Source organism: Fusarium sambucinum, chromosome I, assembly GCF_050947815.1.
Source record: "Fusarium sambucinum isolate potato_lamoka chromosome I, whole genome shotgun sequence".
NCBI lineage: Eukaryota > Fungi > Ascomycota > Sordariomycetes > Hypocreales > Nectriaceae > Fusarium > Fusarium sambucinum.
Window position 1 is genome coordinate 3,066,567 of NC_139294.1, and position 16,406 is coordinate 3,082,972.

General features: G+C 47.6%; 3 protein-coding genes across 3 annotated transcripts; 1 reads left to right on the forward strand and 2 right to left on the reverse strand.

The window, feature by feature from the left end:
* Nucleotides 1-1,519: 1,519 nt before the first annotated feature.
* On the reverse strand, nt 1,520-4,202 carry FSST1_003720 (uncharacterized protein; the record flags this gene model as incomplete). The annotated part of the gene is made up of 3 exons (XM_083229825.1): nt 1,520-3,429; nt 3,480-3,710; nt 3,764-4,202. 3 exons carry the CDS (start codon nt 4,200-4,202, stop codon nt 1,520-1,522), a joined length of 2,580 nt encoding a protein of 859 aa, XP_083087150.1.
* A 1,008-nt stretch (nt 4,203-5,210) lies between these two features.
* FSST1_003721 (RNA-binding ribosome biosynthesis protein MRD1) lies at nt 5,211-8,041 on the reverse strand (the record flags this gene model as incomplete). The annotated part of the gene is made up of 3 exons (XM_083229827.1): nt 5,211-6,713; nt 6,925-7,758; nt 7,811-8,041. The coding sequence occupies 3 exons, from the start codon at nt 8,039-8,041 to the stop codon at nt 5,211-5,213; spliced, it is 2,568 nt and encodes an 855-aa protein (XP_083087151.1).
* A 3,841-nt stretch (nt 8,042-11,882) lies between these two features.
* On the forward strand, nt 11,883-12,570 carry FSST1_003722 (dynein light chain DYN2; the record flags this gene model as incomplete). The annotated part of the gene is made up of 7 exons (XM_083229828.1): nt 11,883-11,940; nt 11,995-12,017; nt 12,084-12,117; nt 12,183-12,217; nt 12,274-12,300; nt 12,352-12,421; nt 12,506-12,570. 7 exons carry the CDS (start codon nt 11,883-11,885, stop codon nt 12,568-12,570), a joined length of 312 nt encoding a protein of 103 aa, XP_083087152.1.
* Nucleotides 12,571-16,406: the final 3,836 nt, after the last annotated feature.

Consider the following 16,406-nt stretch of genomic DNA (forward strand, 5'->3'; position numbering starts at 1 on the left):
GGAAGAATCTCATGTTCAACCCTGGTCTAATCAGTCTTTAAAGAGTATTTTACTGTATTATTTTTTATTTTATCATGTTATAGAGCGTTTCGTGATTGGCCTATTTGTTGTGTTCACTCTTTCTATCTTGTACTTTGTTGCACAGAACCACCACACGTGTGGCAGCAAACTCTATGAGATACAAAATCTTGACCGCTTCATTCAACTAGGGGTTGTATCACTAACCGATATTCTCTTTGTCTTTCAGTACATGACAAGTGTTCGCCTGCTTTTGGCCCTCTCGCCAAAATATGTGCCCTTCAATAAATATTCACTATGGAATTCTTCAACACCATCGGGGACAGAAGACAGATATAAACTAACATATCCTACTCCTCCGAACAAATATCGATCTCTCAAAAATAGCCCTTAGTAAACCTCCTCCACATTCAAAAACTCCATAAATCTATCGTATGAATATTCAATACCCGCGCACCCCTTCAGACTTAGTAATATCCATCATCCCTCAGTACACCCCCCTCCCTTGACTTCTTCTTTTCCTAGCACACCCTCTTTGTTCCTTCAAGTCCTCGTTTCGTTGTGAAGAAAACGTGTTACGTCAAACCCCTGTTTATCAATTCCAGTTGAGGAAATACCTCATCTTTAACAGTCCTTCATCATCATTACTTTACCAAATTACAACTTACAACTAACTCTCAGACGATATCTTACGTGTCCGAGGGCGTGGCTGTTCCATCTGTTTTCTTCAATGGCTTCTCTCAATGTCTCACTTCCCCAAATCTTTCTCCCCTTCAATGTCTCTCTATTACTCCTTTCGGTTTCTCCAAGTTTAGCTTCCGTAATATTTGCTTTTTCCTTAACGATAATGTCTCTTGCACTGACTATCTGGGTTGGGGTTATAAGTTCTCTTCCCTGTCCAAGGGAATACTGTGAAAAGCGTTTCTATTTCCTCACACCCTCTCCCTCTCGTCTCCAATAGTCTTTATTCGATCCAAGAGGACCGAGATGTAGATGCACTAAGTTCCGTTTTGATATCTAAGCCTTCGTCTTGTCGATCCTCCTGGTGCCTGTTTGCGATGGGAATGTCGTCACAGTCCCTTGCTTTAGTGCCCGTCTGATGATGCAGTGATCGACCGAGGATCTATCAAACTTAAACTTGAAGCCAAACCTTTCTTTGTGATGATAATCATCTGAGACGTCATCTCATGGTAAGAATTTCACTGACACGAGTGACCACTTCCGAAAACGGATGAATCAAGTGAGCATCATACATGATAGTCAAGCGGAGAACTGATACCGAGAAATTGGCTAATTGATCTCTTTTGTAAACCTTGAATAAACTACCAAACGATATGCATGTCGTATCTGATACGAACTTGGTATTACTGCCATGGCCAAAAACAATTCCCATAGTTGCTCCTAAACACCGACCCTGATACCCTAGCATGATTATTATGACGTTGACCGCGTAAATGCTTCATTCCATCTCATCAATGATTCGCTATTTTTGTATTCCCGTTCACCATCCTCCTGCCGCTGCTGTCATTGTTGGTGGTATATGACTATCAATGACATCTCCTCGTCTTCGCTTCATTGGTCGAGGGCTGCCGTCACGGTCACCCGCCATGTGTGCCCATTGTGATTGTGTCCATAGAGCTGTCTGATCATTGCTGGGCTCGACCTTGTGGTGAGATCCCCATTCTGATCCGCCGCCTGTGCCTGTAGACCACCCATCCAATGCCGGCATGTCCCAGCCTTGGAGCCCAGTATCGCACTCTGAGTTGTCATAGACAAGAGAGCTTGATAGGTCCAGTCCTGATGTTGCTGATGGACTCTGGAAGGGGTTGACAGTAGACATGACAGGCTTGAGATCTGCCAGTGTTGTCTGCGCATCGTAGTAAGCCGCCTGGCTGTGGTTGTGTCCATGACCATTGACGGGATGGCTCTCGCCCGCTGTGCTGCATGTGGATGGGATGAAGCCAACGCCTGTGCTTGGAGGCATACCGTGGTCAAAGCTTCCTGGGTACGACCCTTGTAGACCCGCGGTTGGTGGAGGTGTAGCGAGTCCACCAGAAAAGGACTCGAATAGTGTAAGTCCATTGTTTGTTGCAGCGACATTTGGCACTTGGGCCAGGCTCACGCTAGGATCCCATGCAGAGCTAAAAGTCTCGTTCATCGCTGCTGTCATGTGTTGGTTAATTGAAGGAGTAGGCGACATGATTGAATCTCGGGACATGGAGGCAGAGGGGTAGACAAGAGCCTTTTGCTGGTGGTAGCGGGACATGGGGTCGTTCACAGTCAACCATCGCCACGAGGTGCCAGCGGGCTTGAAGACTGGGTTGTACTTGTACCATTGGTTGGTTGTGTTGAATCGCCAGAACACAATGCCCTGTCGAACCCATCGGTTCGAGTCGGGGGCGCACGACCAAAGCTCTTGGTACATGGCCACCTTGCAGACGAGGTCGCTGCCGGTGAGATCACGGCGAGCCCAAGAAGCGGCATCACCGTCATCCTCAGATCGCTTGCGCTTACTACCAGCACGGTCGAGATTCTTGCGATCATCAGCCTTGGTGCGCTTTTCCTTCTTGCGCTGGTGCTCAACATCGGGATATTGAACAGCCATGCTCAAGATGCTAGCCCACTCAACGGCGGGGAAAGGGACATGGATATCCTGACGAGGTCGAGAGTGGCAGTCACAGTCAGACTTGGAATCGCTGCAGCCTCGGCGGTGGATGCCGGTCTCGTTGGTGTATACGCCTGACTTCTTGTCATCGCTGTGAAGCTCAGACGGTCGAGTGAGGCGCGTTACACACTTCCAGCGGTGGTTTTGGAGGTTGGGGTTTGTGATTGCCACCTCAACAAAGCCAGTGAGCTCAGACCCAGAGGGGAAGCGAGCGTGCTCATGCAACTCAAGAGTTGCGCACATCTCAAGGAGCAAACACTCCTCATCGCGACTGGGAAGATCGAGAGTCTCGTAGATCTCGGGAGCATCCTTCTGCCATCGGCGGGTAACCGTCTTGACACAGGCAGAAGTGGTTCGATCCAGAGATCGGGTGTACTCATGAAGTAGCACATCCTTGCCAAGTACACTTGGGCTGTCATCACAGTTGTTATACTTGTTAAGATGAGGGAAGGACTCAGTGTCCAGAGGAGTGTCTTGTGCGTCGTAAGCAATCTCATCTCTGAACTTGACCTCGGAAGAAGAGACATAAACCTCTGCTGTCTTTGGCCGGACTGAGATCAGAGACTGGAGAGCCAGAAGTTGTGAGAAGTATTCATAGTTGGGCTTGACATCGGGTACTCGGCCCTCGGCAAGAGCAGTGAGAACAGGGTTGGACTTGAAGGATTCTTGTTCCTCCTCGTCATAGTAGTCGTCTGAGTTTGTGGAGCCAGGCTCCTTCTTCTCCTCGGCAGGGAAAAGGAAGTGGACTAAGAACATCAGTTGAGGCCTCATGTGAGTTAGGAGACAATTGACTTACAGCATCGCAAGTCCTCGAAGAACTTCTTGACTACTTGCATGTGACTTGAGACCTGCTTGCGTCCCATCTGCTCAATGCTGTCGTTGCTGTTGTCGATTCGAAAAATCTCCTTGCTGCCAAGGATGGCAATACAAATTGTGAAGATATATTCGCTGATAAGCATGTTGCGCCCATGTAGCTTTCCTCCCATGGAAAACTTGCGACGTCCCATGTGAGGCATGAGAAGAACAGCTGATTGTCATTAGTAAAGGCCAAGTCAGTCGAGGATTTTGTCAGGTACTTACAATCAACAAAGGCATCTTCAAGCTCAGGTCTCCTCCAAACACCACCCTTATCCTTCTGGGTGTCTTTGTGTGCTTGTCGGTTACGGTACTGGCGGAAAGCAGGCCAGAAGTAGAGAGGGTTGGCCCCATTTCTGGGTCTTCTTTGTTGGAAGCGAGGTTGGTTTCTTGGTGTAGGTACGCGGTAGAGGCACTCGAATGATTGTGAGGGGATCATGGGAGCTGGAAGGCTGACTGGCACTGAAGGCGAGATGCCAACTGAGTTTGAATAGCAAGGAACCATGCTGTTGAAGTTGTGCGATTGCGCATTGCTGGCGGTTTCCCGTAGTGGTAAGCGGCTGTTGTTGTGATATGTTCGTCGAGCATCTTGAAGATAGTCTGGTGAAGGTGTATAGCGTTGTGAAGAGAGCACCGGCCTTGGGTGGTATAGTGATGAAGACATGGCGACAGTTCGGTGTTGGCAAAGGAATGCCAGTAACAGAGGTCAGAAGCAAAGACTTGACCCAGCTGAAATGCTGTTTGTGACTCTACGAATGCAGACAATGAGTAGACAAGAGATGATGAGAATGTTGAAAGGAATTCAAGACGTGGAATGGTGGGATAGATGTATGCATCTGAAGAAAGGAGTGTTTAGGCACTGGAACGAAGAATCACCAGGAGATATTTAATAAACATCTATAAATCCAAGACTGGGGAGTATATCATAGATAGTCTGCGGAGCCCAGGGCTGGAGGCGCCCCTCGTCAACTCTACTCCAAATCGATCAAACATCAAACCATTCATCATCTATCCACCAGAAGGGTACGGTAATGGGATGGTATGGGGGTGGGAAGGGCGCCGCCTCGTCTTTGTCTCCAAGACCAAAGCCAGCTCCATCGGCGGGGAACCGACCTGACCTTGCCCGGAGGGAAACTCACATCGGTAGTAGTGGCGACCAATTGTGAGTGCTTGCAGAAGCCACCAGCACATGGCAGCTTGGAGCTCTGATCGAGGGCGTTAGCATGCAAGGGAGTGTCAGGGCGGGGCCGCGACAACTATCGCCAATCATCAGGGGACTGGGGAGGGAGGGGCGTGTATCGAGGGATCTCAGAGACATCTTCAGAACGAACGGCGCAAGGTACGGAAAGGTATGTATTCAAGATTAGAATCAGACATTAAGAGGATCCGCAGCCTTCCCTGCCAGGGCAATGAATTCTTTGACGAACCTCTAGGCCAGATCGAAGCCACTCCGAATAAGCGTTGCGAGTAATGCATGCCATCCGTTCTGTAGTGGCCATGACCCTTGCCAAGGGAGAGCGGCGTAGAGATGCGTTTGGCAAGAGCGAGGCCAGTCGTGCGTGTGGGATCAGGTCCAGGTCCAGGAACAGGAACAGGAACACTCAGCCTTGTCGCAACCCTCTGTATCGGATCGAGGTTGTAAATAGTATCTCTATAGTTTTCTCCTTCATGCTTAAACATCCATCTCCTCGTCTTCATTGCCAATATTGACCCTGCTCCTTCCCTTGCCAGTCAATTGCTGGAGGGCCACCTTGTTGACTTGTCCTCCAACCTTCTTCTGCATCTTTGCAATCTCCTCCTCGGCATCAACTGCGTCTGCCTCAGCAAAGTCCAAGACAAGCTTGCGACCCAGCAAGTGGGTGTCCCTCAACGAATTTAGCGCGTTCTCGGCTTCGCGGGGAGTGACAAAGTCTGCAAAAGCAAAACCCCTAGGGGTGTAGTCGGCCTTCTTGGGAAGGCGTACAGACCTAAGCTGGCCATAGGTTCCAAAGAGAGACCTGATGTCCTTCTTGGTCGTCTGGAAAGGCAAGTTCTTGATGATGATCTTGGTGCGTTGCCCAGCAGACTTCTTCGCCTTATCTTCACGGCGTCTCTCCTCAGCTGCGTCGTGACCCTTGTGTGATGCCTTCACAGCGAGTGCATGGTCCTCAAGAACATGGCCATCCATGACCTTGAGGGCAGCCTGCGCTTGGCTCTTGGTTCTGAATTCCACAAAGCCAAAACCCATGCTGAGCGTCTGCCCTGGCTTCTTTGGGTCCATCTTGGTCTTGACCCTGGCCGAGACGAATCCGTCGAGGGACTGAAAAGTTTCTGCGAGCTTAGACGTCGAAGTGCTGAAGTTTAAATTTCGCACAAACAGTGAAGTTGTTTCCAACTCTTCCTCCGGCTTATCGCCGCGTGACAGCAAGTCATTCACACTAAGGTTTTGGACTGTAGGAGCCTGTCGATCTTTTAGCGACACGGCTTGGTCTAGTTGGTCGCCGCCTCTGAAGATGTCACTTGGCGCTTTTTCCAAAAAGAGAACGCTATCACCAATCCGGCGATATGCGAGGTTCCCAAAAGCGGATTTGGCGTAATTGGGCTGTGAGAACTGGACAATTGCTATGGTACCGCTTGGTGGCATCAAAACTCTCAACACAGGCCCGGACTCCTCAAAAAGTTTACGGAGCTCGTCGATCGTAGTCCCATAAGGAAAGTTCTTTACCAAAATGGCCGTGTCGCCCCGCTTCTTTGATTTGAAAGCCTCGAGGTCCACTCCATTAGCGGTAAAATAGGATTTGGTCTCTTGAATGACGCTTGTCTCCGCAATGGCCTGCTTCACGGCAGCATCAGCTGAGGTAGGGTCGAGGAGTTCTGATTTTGAAACACCAAGACGGTTGGCAACTGATGCGTTGACGGCATCCTGGCTCATATACAGCGCATTCCAGTTGAAGGTGTTTGTGGATGCTTCCTGTTTCTTGCGGATCATGTTTTGTTTCTTAAGAGGGAGTTTGGAGAGTGTAAACTCGTCCAAAGCTGTGTCTCTCCTAGCACTGGCAGGAATGATATGAATGATACGCCCCTGAAACGTCGCCCCGTCCATGGCTTGGAATGCTTCAACCGCTCCCGAGGGCTCAGCAAACAAGATCAGGGCAAACCCCTTGCTTGTACCTGAGTTGCTGACGGGAAGATGAACCTAGTAACCGACAGTTGTTAGCTGATGTTCGGACTAGTATAATCCTCAAGAAATGCAGTGAAATTGGCAACAATTCAGCTAATCGAAGCATCTACTAAAATATTCGTCTCAAGGTTCTCATCAAATACCGAAGTATAAGCTGTCCCTATCTGAGGTTCATCACGTTGCGGGGTTTTGCGTAAAAAATAGAAAGAAAAAAGGAGAAACATACCTCTTCAACAGTTCCGAACTGCTCAAAGCTTTCCCGAAGATCATCCTCGGTGGCGCTGTAGGGCAAATTTCGGACAAAAAGTCGAGATGTTCGACGGATCGCCTCAAGTGAGTCGTCCTTCGCCGTTTCACCCCCTGTGGCCTCAGGTGCTGGTTCAGCCACCTCCACGTCATCCGCTGCTAGCGAGTCGGCGGGAGTGATTTCCATGGCATCGCCTCCCTGTGCATGATCGGTCTCAGTTGCTGAAGGCCCTTGCACAGGCGTTCGTTCCAGATCATCGGGATCAACAAGGTCCAGCAGCCTGTTTGTGCGTGAACGAAGCCAATCGTCATCCTCGGCAACAACCTCCTGCTTTTCTAGGTTGGGCTTTGCCGCATCTACAGACTCCACCAGTTCGTCAGCTGCAGGCGCTTTATCCTGCATATCAGAGACTAGCTTTGCTTCTTTTAGATGCGAAGGCAAAGTCTCAGAGACAATAGGCTTCGTTGGAGATTCGATTCTGCGCTGCTTCTCTTTCCGAGCAGGAATTTGCTCGTACTCATCGTCGCTCTCTTCTTCAGGAACGGCGGTAGCAGCTACAGCGGCAACTCCATCACCGAGACCGCCATGGACACCATCGTCGACAGCACCCTCCCTACCTTCCTTCATTACGTGAAGGAATTCTCGTAGCTTGGGGTCTGCAGCAGCTTGGGGCTCATCTCGCTTGCGCTTCCTCAAGGTCGAGTCAGAGTCTTTCTCAGCCGACTGCTCCTTGCCCTTGATCGTGGTGGGTGGTTGCGATGCAGGTTTGGAATGCGCGGCGCTCTGGGCTCTATTGAGGGCGGGGTCTGAGATCTAACATTCCATCAGTATTGAGAAGTCGAGACATGTAGGAGGAGTAACTCACGGGTCTAGCAGTCTCCACGGCGATCTTGGACATACGAATGTAAGACTTGTTGAAGTACTTGACTGCCTTGGAGGCATCTTCGGATGTCTTGTAGCCCACATAGCCAATGCGTCGCTGGGGAATCAGCTTAACATCGGTAATCTCGCGACCCTGGGCGGAGAAGTGTTTCCGAAAGTCAGCTTCTGAAATATTAGGGGGCAATCCCCGGATGAATATTCTTGATGAAGCCATTGTGGTGTGATTGTTTGTTGATAGATCAAATCACTGGTGAATGGTGGTTCACCGGGGGAGTTTGACGCGTGAAGTCATTTTTCAAGAACGTAAGCTCTTTAAGAAGGGAGAAGAGGAAAAAAAAAAGTTCTCTCCCACACTCTTATTGTCCGAGGTTGGGACCCGAAGTTGGCCCGTGCATCCGGATTTTCTAACAGTTCCTACCCCACTATTCTATCCAGCTTCTAGGATGCTTCTACAAGCAAGACGTTTTTCTTCACCGCCCACAGGTTCAGAGATGGGAGAAATTCCAGCGAACAAGTCAAACGCCACGATAACATTGCAATGTTGATGAAAGCAGGTTGGTTTGGTTTAATAAGGAGTAATATATCCTACATCATCTCAGCTTTATCATTCATCGATAAAAATGCATCAACGATCAGATACTTCACTTTGAAGTGGGCAGAATACTGCCGCATCGTAAAATTTCATTCAAAGCGATGCCTGCTTGTGATGCTTCAGAAGGACGGCTATAGATACATCTACCGGGGGGAACAGACACATCTCATGCAGTCTTTCTCTGGTTGCATACACTCAAGAATGCTGAGGGCGGGAATGTTTTCGCCTCCAAGACTCACCTTCCAACCAAGACCTACATACTGAATGCCAAGGGGGTCGTGTTGGAATCAAGTGGCTTCTGTCTCCCGTGATGTTTCTTTGGAGTTTCATTCTCTCATACATTTCTATTTCAGCATTGTGTTATTGTTTAGCCGTAACAAAAGTCCAAGTTACTGACGAACTTGGAGATGCTATGTTTCTTCTGGTGCCAGCAGCTGTTCGATATTGCGAAGCATTCTACTGCGCATGGGATATCTTGGGAATGGAGATAGATTCCTCATGAACGATATACATTCAAATCCAAAGGTGCGGCGTTATGCGTTTGCTAGACGCCGATCATTATTCCCGTACAGCATGCAATGCAAGCCGAAGACAATGGGAATTCGTCCATCATTGCTGTGCTTCTTCCCGTCTTTTTTATCTCTAGCATCATTTCGACTCTCTTGTTCCTCATTTTCAGAGAGGTCCTCCATGCCATAGTCATCGCTTTCAACAATCATTAACTGAATGCAACAACGAGAGATCATCAAAACATCAGCTTCTCTACGTGGTCTCCCAGCAACTCAGGAATTAACTTTCTATCAAGAAGCGGTGAGCATAATCTAGAAAGATTCTTAAAGTTTAATGCCCATATAGTTCTGAATTTGGTGCTCCGACATTCCTACCACCTGACATCCATCACTACCACAATATCTAATGCTAGAGAATTGCGAGCATGATTTGAATATAACATTCTAATTAAAATCAAGTCTCTTATGATTGTAGACATACGAATAAATAAGATGGATTTTTTTAACTGATCAATCGTCCAGAGGGGTGCTGTAAAATGCATTCTTGATATGCAGTCTGGCATATGTAAAGATGCACACTCCACACCATGGGCTTTGGAATGACTGGTGAGGGAATGCGGAGGCAAGCCATTATTCTTTAGAGAATTCTTTCCAAACTTTGTGGAGGGCCATCTGACTTTCAGTATGCTTAAGTGTGTATGATAGACGAGTATAAGAAGTCCCTTCGATCCACTCACTAATCGTAATCATCTACCTCACTCATCTATGAGGACTGAATCTATATGTGGCCTTCTATACATTTATATTCTTTCAATTATACCTAGTAGTATTCTTCTAGTGACAATGGATATCGAGGATAGTTTACGACTTGCCTGACCGAACCGACGGGGCACACAACAACACTTGGACATATCGACTCTGGAACTCTTCGATAAATCGCCCAACTACTGCTACTCACAGAACAAACCTCGACAGTCAATACAAAAAGATTACGCCCAAGATCTTCCGCAGTGTGATTAGTTGCGAGAGCTTGGAAAATGGTCTCGATCTGGTACAGGGTTGTCTTGAGTCATGGCACAACTACTTGTCCATGATTCATGAGCAAGAGATATATCACATTGCTACGGGTCCAAGGACTTTTCAACACCAAACGAGAAGAGACGTTCGAGCGATACGCCCATCATCGAATCTGGTTAGCAACCTCATGTGGTCACTCGATCATGAGTCCCTCACTAGGTGATTGTACGGAAAGTCACTTACCAACTTCACTCTCTACCGAACGACCGCATCACACAACTCGGCGAAAACTTAAACTTTTGAATCTTCTCACAGCCTTGGGAGTGTGTTTTATCACCACCATGAATGAAAAATACATGTAGTGGTAGGTGTGTGTAGTTCCACGACGTCGTTCTTACACCTGTCTGATTCGAAGCTAAACTACATGCAATGCTCTTTTGGATGCATGACGCCACTCAAAAGTTTATTCAAGCCTTTGGCATTATCTTTCCCCCAGGTATCAGAAAAAGTGACCGCTGGGAGCATAGGAAACGAAATTAGTAGGTCACTGTATGCACCTTAGATCATGGATCTTAGACTACTTATTTTTATACCCTAACACTTAAGATGCTATTTTTTCTGCTACCCACTAGCTTTCCTGCTATTTTCTGACATAACACGACCGCATTCAGTCCTTTTGTTCGCTAGTCAGTTGCGTTTTGGGCATCCTCTTACTTGTTTAGTCGAAGACAATTGAGCCTCTGACAATTTTTTTGATGTATCAGTTCGTGATTTCTGTGTTCTTCTTGCTGTATCCCGTCTCTATCCTATGTGGTGCCATTTTAAAGTTCACTCGTATCCCGTGCCCATTAATATTCATGGTGTGTCAATACCAACATTTCACAGTTCACTAGAGTTCACGGTGTGTCTTTTGAAAAGCTTTCGGTTTATACTTCTCACCACTATTCTTGCGTTGTGTCTTTTATCTTTGCCTTCCAACTATCCACGCCTAGATGTTGTGATCCTAGAGTGGCAGAGTAGGTAGCAGTTCATTGACATGGCGATAATATGGGAGTGCGGAGTCACAGATACGTACTTTATTACTTTCTTCAACATGATTTAAGTGATAGGCTATCTAAAACGCCATGGACGTTGTATTGCAACTCGTCCTGTGTGTGAGGAAGTGACGTTTGCTTTCTACTCTTTCAACCCAATCCACTGACACGTATTACCTACAACTTTTCTGAACTTGGACGAAACCAACGAGACTTTCTAGCGACAAATGTGTATAAGAAACCATAGCAAAACCATACGGAGCGTATTTCTTCTGGATAAATAACTGCCATACAGAGCCAAAAAAAATGACAAACGTCCGTTCATTCTCATATTGTCGTCTATCAATGATATTAATTGTACATAAGGTATAGGGTAACATCACAGCGACGCTAGCGCAGGGACGTCCCCGCAAGTCGCGCCCCCAGGCGTTCCATTAGGCCGCTGCACCCTCCAAACTACAGGGCAGCTTCCGCCAACGAGGCTACAGCTTGGGTAACAATGACAACCTAACCAATCATTGCCTGGATAAACACGCGACCTGCACTTTGAGCATTCTGGATTACTCCACAAGGCTCTAGCATCAACACTCCATATCCGTACAAACAACTACTGACTGACCCGTACCCGTACCCGTACCTTAATACTGTCTGCTTTACTTTTTTACTTTACTGCACTAATCACTCGAGAACGTTGACGCCTCATACCTCGCGCTTATCGCGTACGTACGCCCCAGATCTCCCCTTCTCAAACCAACGCTGCTAGCATCCCGTCCCACGTTAAGGGGAGCGCGCGCGCACCAAGGCGTTGTCGGCCGTCAGCCTCGCGACATCAAGATGAACTAACAGGAGTCTACCAGTCGCATTCGCTTCCCAAACCGAACACTTTCATCAATTCTAATCACAATGGCCGACGCTCACGCTCCCAAGGCAGAGTCTCCCGTTCCCCGGGAGAAGCTCGAGGGTAAGCAACACCCCCTTTGAGTACCGAGACAACGTCATACTGATATCCAGCCAGCTCAGATCAAGTCCGCCGATATGGTGAGATAACCCGACATGCGTACCGAATATACCAGACACGATCGCTAACGACGGAATAACAAAAAGACGGAGGATATGCAACAAGAATCCATCGAAGTTGGTATGGGAAACAATGGATAATCGCGCTGCGCCGGCGCAAAGGGAACAAGGCTGACATGATGATAGCTCAGGAGGCCATGGCCAAGTTCACCATTGAGAAGGTTGGTCTACCAAGCACTGCACATCTGTTGCCAGCCGAGCTAACATGTCATGACAGGATATTGCACAGCACATCAAGCGAACTGTTCGTACACACCAAGACCGTCGCATATGAACCTGTACTTACATCATCCAGTTCGACGAGCGAAAGGGACCTACTTGGCACTGCATTGTTGGTCGCAACTTTGGCAGCTTTGTCACTCACGGTTCGTCAAACCTAACAACTTCCGGAGACGAAACCCGGCTCCTTAACCTCGGGCTCAGGAAGCTTTTACTGACACATACCACAGAGACCAAGCACTTCATCTACTTCTACCTTGGCCACTGCGCAATTTTACTATTCAAAACGCAATAGGCATGGGAGCAATGGCTCACCAGTGGGGGCCTTTGGAAGAGTCTGCTATAGCGCAAGAGGACGATGGGGTAGGACAGAAGAAAAGAAAGGCAAAGGATATCAGCAATGGCAACGAAAACGCCGATGGAGTATCATCATGGCTGTCATACTGCCCACCCTACCCTACTGTGCTCGCCTCGATGTACGATACGGGCAGCCGTGGAGCTTGCGGCTGTACTAGCTTCATCACGATCAATAACGAGGGGCGCTCGCCCAGTTTTTTCCAAATATCGCTGTTACTATTCCATCTGGGTGTTGAAACTTTACTGCTGGGGGGTGGCCGATCTGCCGTGATGGGCTTGTCAGGTTGTGCCTGATGCAAGGCTATCGAGAACCTAGCTCCAGATCTGGGGATCTGATGGGCTGATTTGCTCAGATTTCTCCCAAGACATGATCACCGGGGTATGTGTGTATAATATGCTGGTCGTGGTTTCTTGGTTGCATTTTGATCATGTTTTGACCGGAATCCTCTGACGTTTACTGTTGTTGAATGTGACAGAATTACAAGTCACAACTGGCCATAACCATGGCTATGACCATCGGCGATTCGCATCTTTTCTCAAAATGATGAACATTACAATATCGGCCGCCTTTGGTTTACGGCACGATCAACAGCCTCGCGATGATCCACCTCTGGTAAGTTGACGTTAACGAAGCTATCATCTTTTCGGATCGACATCCGGCCCCGAGTGAGTTACCCGACAGCCTAGGGATAGGTATTCCAGTCCAAGTACAGAGTAGTAACCGCCAACACACCCGTCGCCAAAGGATGGCAGCTGGGGCCTCTGGGTCGGGATAAAGTCAAATGCCTCGTCCGTCTTGCCGGCTCGACTCGGTCCTAACTTGCCCATCAACTAACTAACTGGACTCTCCCGAGAGACCAGACCAGCAAGCTAAACCAAGATGCTGCAGGCTAAAGACATTTTCGGAACGGAAGCGGGGCCTCCATCTCCATAATCGACGCCGCCTCTCGTGGGGGTGGGTGTTGAGCCGATACTAAGACGGATGGAGAAGGGGGAGGGTACAGGTACACCAGGCACAAGGCACAGGAACAAAGAAAACGATTTGGATTTGAATTTGGATTTGTGACTTTTCGCCTCTCGAAAGAGTAAAACTTTAAAGAGAGCTAAACTTGACGTAGAGAAAGTTAATCAAGATAGTGTGACGGGTTGAAAATCGAGATGTGATAACCGACATCGTAAAGTGGTGTTTCTTGCTCAAAAGACACCCTCGACGCCCATTAAGCGAAGATGTTGGCTCGAAGCGAGAGATGGAAAAGACTCTGAACTCTATCAGTATAATACTAGCATGCATGATCATCAGGCACTGAAGAACAGCGACCTCAGTCAGTAGAGATGGAGCGAATTAGCTGATGGACACTGGAATTTGATCATCCTTTCTTTAAATTCTTTCTTTCTTATCTTTAACTTGACTTCACTTTAACAACAATCATGGTGCGGCCCGCTGCCGTTGGGGTCGTCCAATGACACGGACCTTTAGTCAAAGGATATGTACAGATTAGACGGAAAAGGACTTGACACTGTCACATCATATCATGAGCCAAGGCCAAGCCTCCAGCTAAGTGACCGAGACTTTTGGGGTCCTTGCACCCACCCGCTAATTAGGTTGTTATACGGAAAGGTTCTGGCCTTGAAGGGACCTCGTGTCAAGTAAAAGGAATCATGGTAGAGAATCTAGATGTTTGTACGTGATTGGATTCAAATGCCCACATTCCTTTTCCGTTGGTCAGACTGACTACCTATTGGGTCTTCTCTACTTAATAGCATCGAGTGTCAGTTTCGGGTCTCTGTTGTGTTACATGTCGTACGTACGGTTGAACCGGAAGATTGACAAGATGCTGCAATCATAGACATGTGCATGACATGGCATGAGTATAGTAGCATCAGCATGATAGGTGCATATAGAAGTGTCCACTAGACCCGACTAAACCGAACAAGCCGAGACTATGCCGTCCGGTTGAGAAGTCCGGTAACTATCACGCGTACGACCTGGAGGGGCATATATGCAGACGATGGTTGATCATGGCGCTTTCTACGTAATACAGGTGCGATACAATAGCAATCGAATGATATTAATGAAACGTTATCCTGGTGACATGTTGGCGAAAACCAGGGATATCGATGTAGTCCATGCCACTTAGGCTACCCTAGAGCACCACATATATGCCTTGGTTGTGATATGAGGCATACCTAAAACATCAAGAATAAGAGGCTATCTCACTCTTTAAACATGAAGGTTGATACAGAAGCTTACATGCTTCATTTAATTACCCATGCCCCTCAGTGCGAAAACTAAAGGACGAAGTTTGGATATTGCAATATTTCTAATGTCAACCTTGACAGTTTCTACATGACAAGCAACAACAACTGCAACATCACTCCTCATTTTCACCACCAATCCCATACTGTGACGGAAAAAAGTACTCGCCATCCTAGCAGGACATAGAATCCATCCTGTCTAGGGTATAGAGCTCCTTAGGCAGTGTAGCGTTGGCCGATTAGAGATAGTTAGGACACTGAGGGCTGAGCGGCTCGAGCTCACTCATCAGAAACACGGCAAACGGGTGGTCTATGCAAGCAAATCATTTCGAAGGTGACAAACAGGTTCCCTAGACTACCCGATGAATATTCGAACTTGTGTTGGGTCGATATCAAGGTTGTGTAGGATTCGAGTTACATGTGAGCATTACATATGACGAGACATAAGACTATATCGAGCACTTTTGCAGATCTGACCGTCACACTAAGTAATCACGAGAGGCAAAGATCTCAAACGAAATACTGTGCTTGCAGAGATAGATCGTCATCCAATACTGGGAGAAATATCCGACAGTTCCCTTGCTATTCCCAACGGTGCCAGTACTAGCTGCCCATGTATATATTGCCTCGCCCTCGGTTAACATGTCAGACATCCTCCCACTATATCGAGTTTTGGCGAGTAGAGACATACAATATTGAAACACCCGAAAATGAACTTTAATATTTTGATAAATGGCCAAAATATGTATCCGAACTTGTCCTAATAGTCCTAGAGACTCACCCCAAGAATTGTACTTGGGCAACATAGTGCAGAAATGATACAGTTGAGTGAGACAAGGCAAATAAGCGCCCATTTTCTGCCCAGTCCAGACAGTACAGCACACGCACACTACAAAGTGTTGTAAAAGTGATAGGAGGCAGAGGGGTGAGTGAGTGTCAGGGGTCAATATACCCCTGTCATTTATGGACGAAAATCGAATACTAGAGCGGGTCCCTGATGTTGTTATTCCCTGCAGAATCCCTATCCTAGACTTCCCACCTGAATCACTCGCCGGATGGCAACCCTTTTTTATTTGTTTGTTTGTTTTGATGGCGATGGGCCCGACTCATTTGTCCCTGAAAAGGGTCACGGTCACGGACAACGTTACAGAATGTTGCCTCGTTCCTTGTAATGTCGGTAGAAGTGTATTGTGTTCCGAAACTAAACATCAAACACAAGACGACTGGTCATGAGCCAAGAGGCCAGGCGTCAAATATCTGAGACAGTTACAGGCCAGCCAGTACACAACTAGTCTACTTACTAGTCAGGGACTGACTGTGACAAAAGTGCAAAATGTCAGCGCAGCCTCAATAGACACGAACGGCCGTGGCGCATGCATACAACATTCCCGATCCACTATCCATGTCTATTTGGCCTTGCTTCCATGGTATTCTTATAAATCCATCTATCGGCTCATAGAGGATCTTGTCACGCAAATGAAATCATCAGAGGAACAAGCCAAGACAATCCGCTGCTGT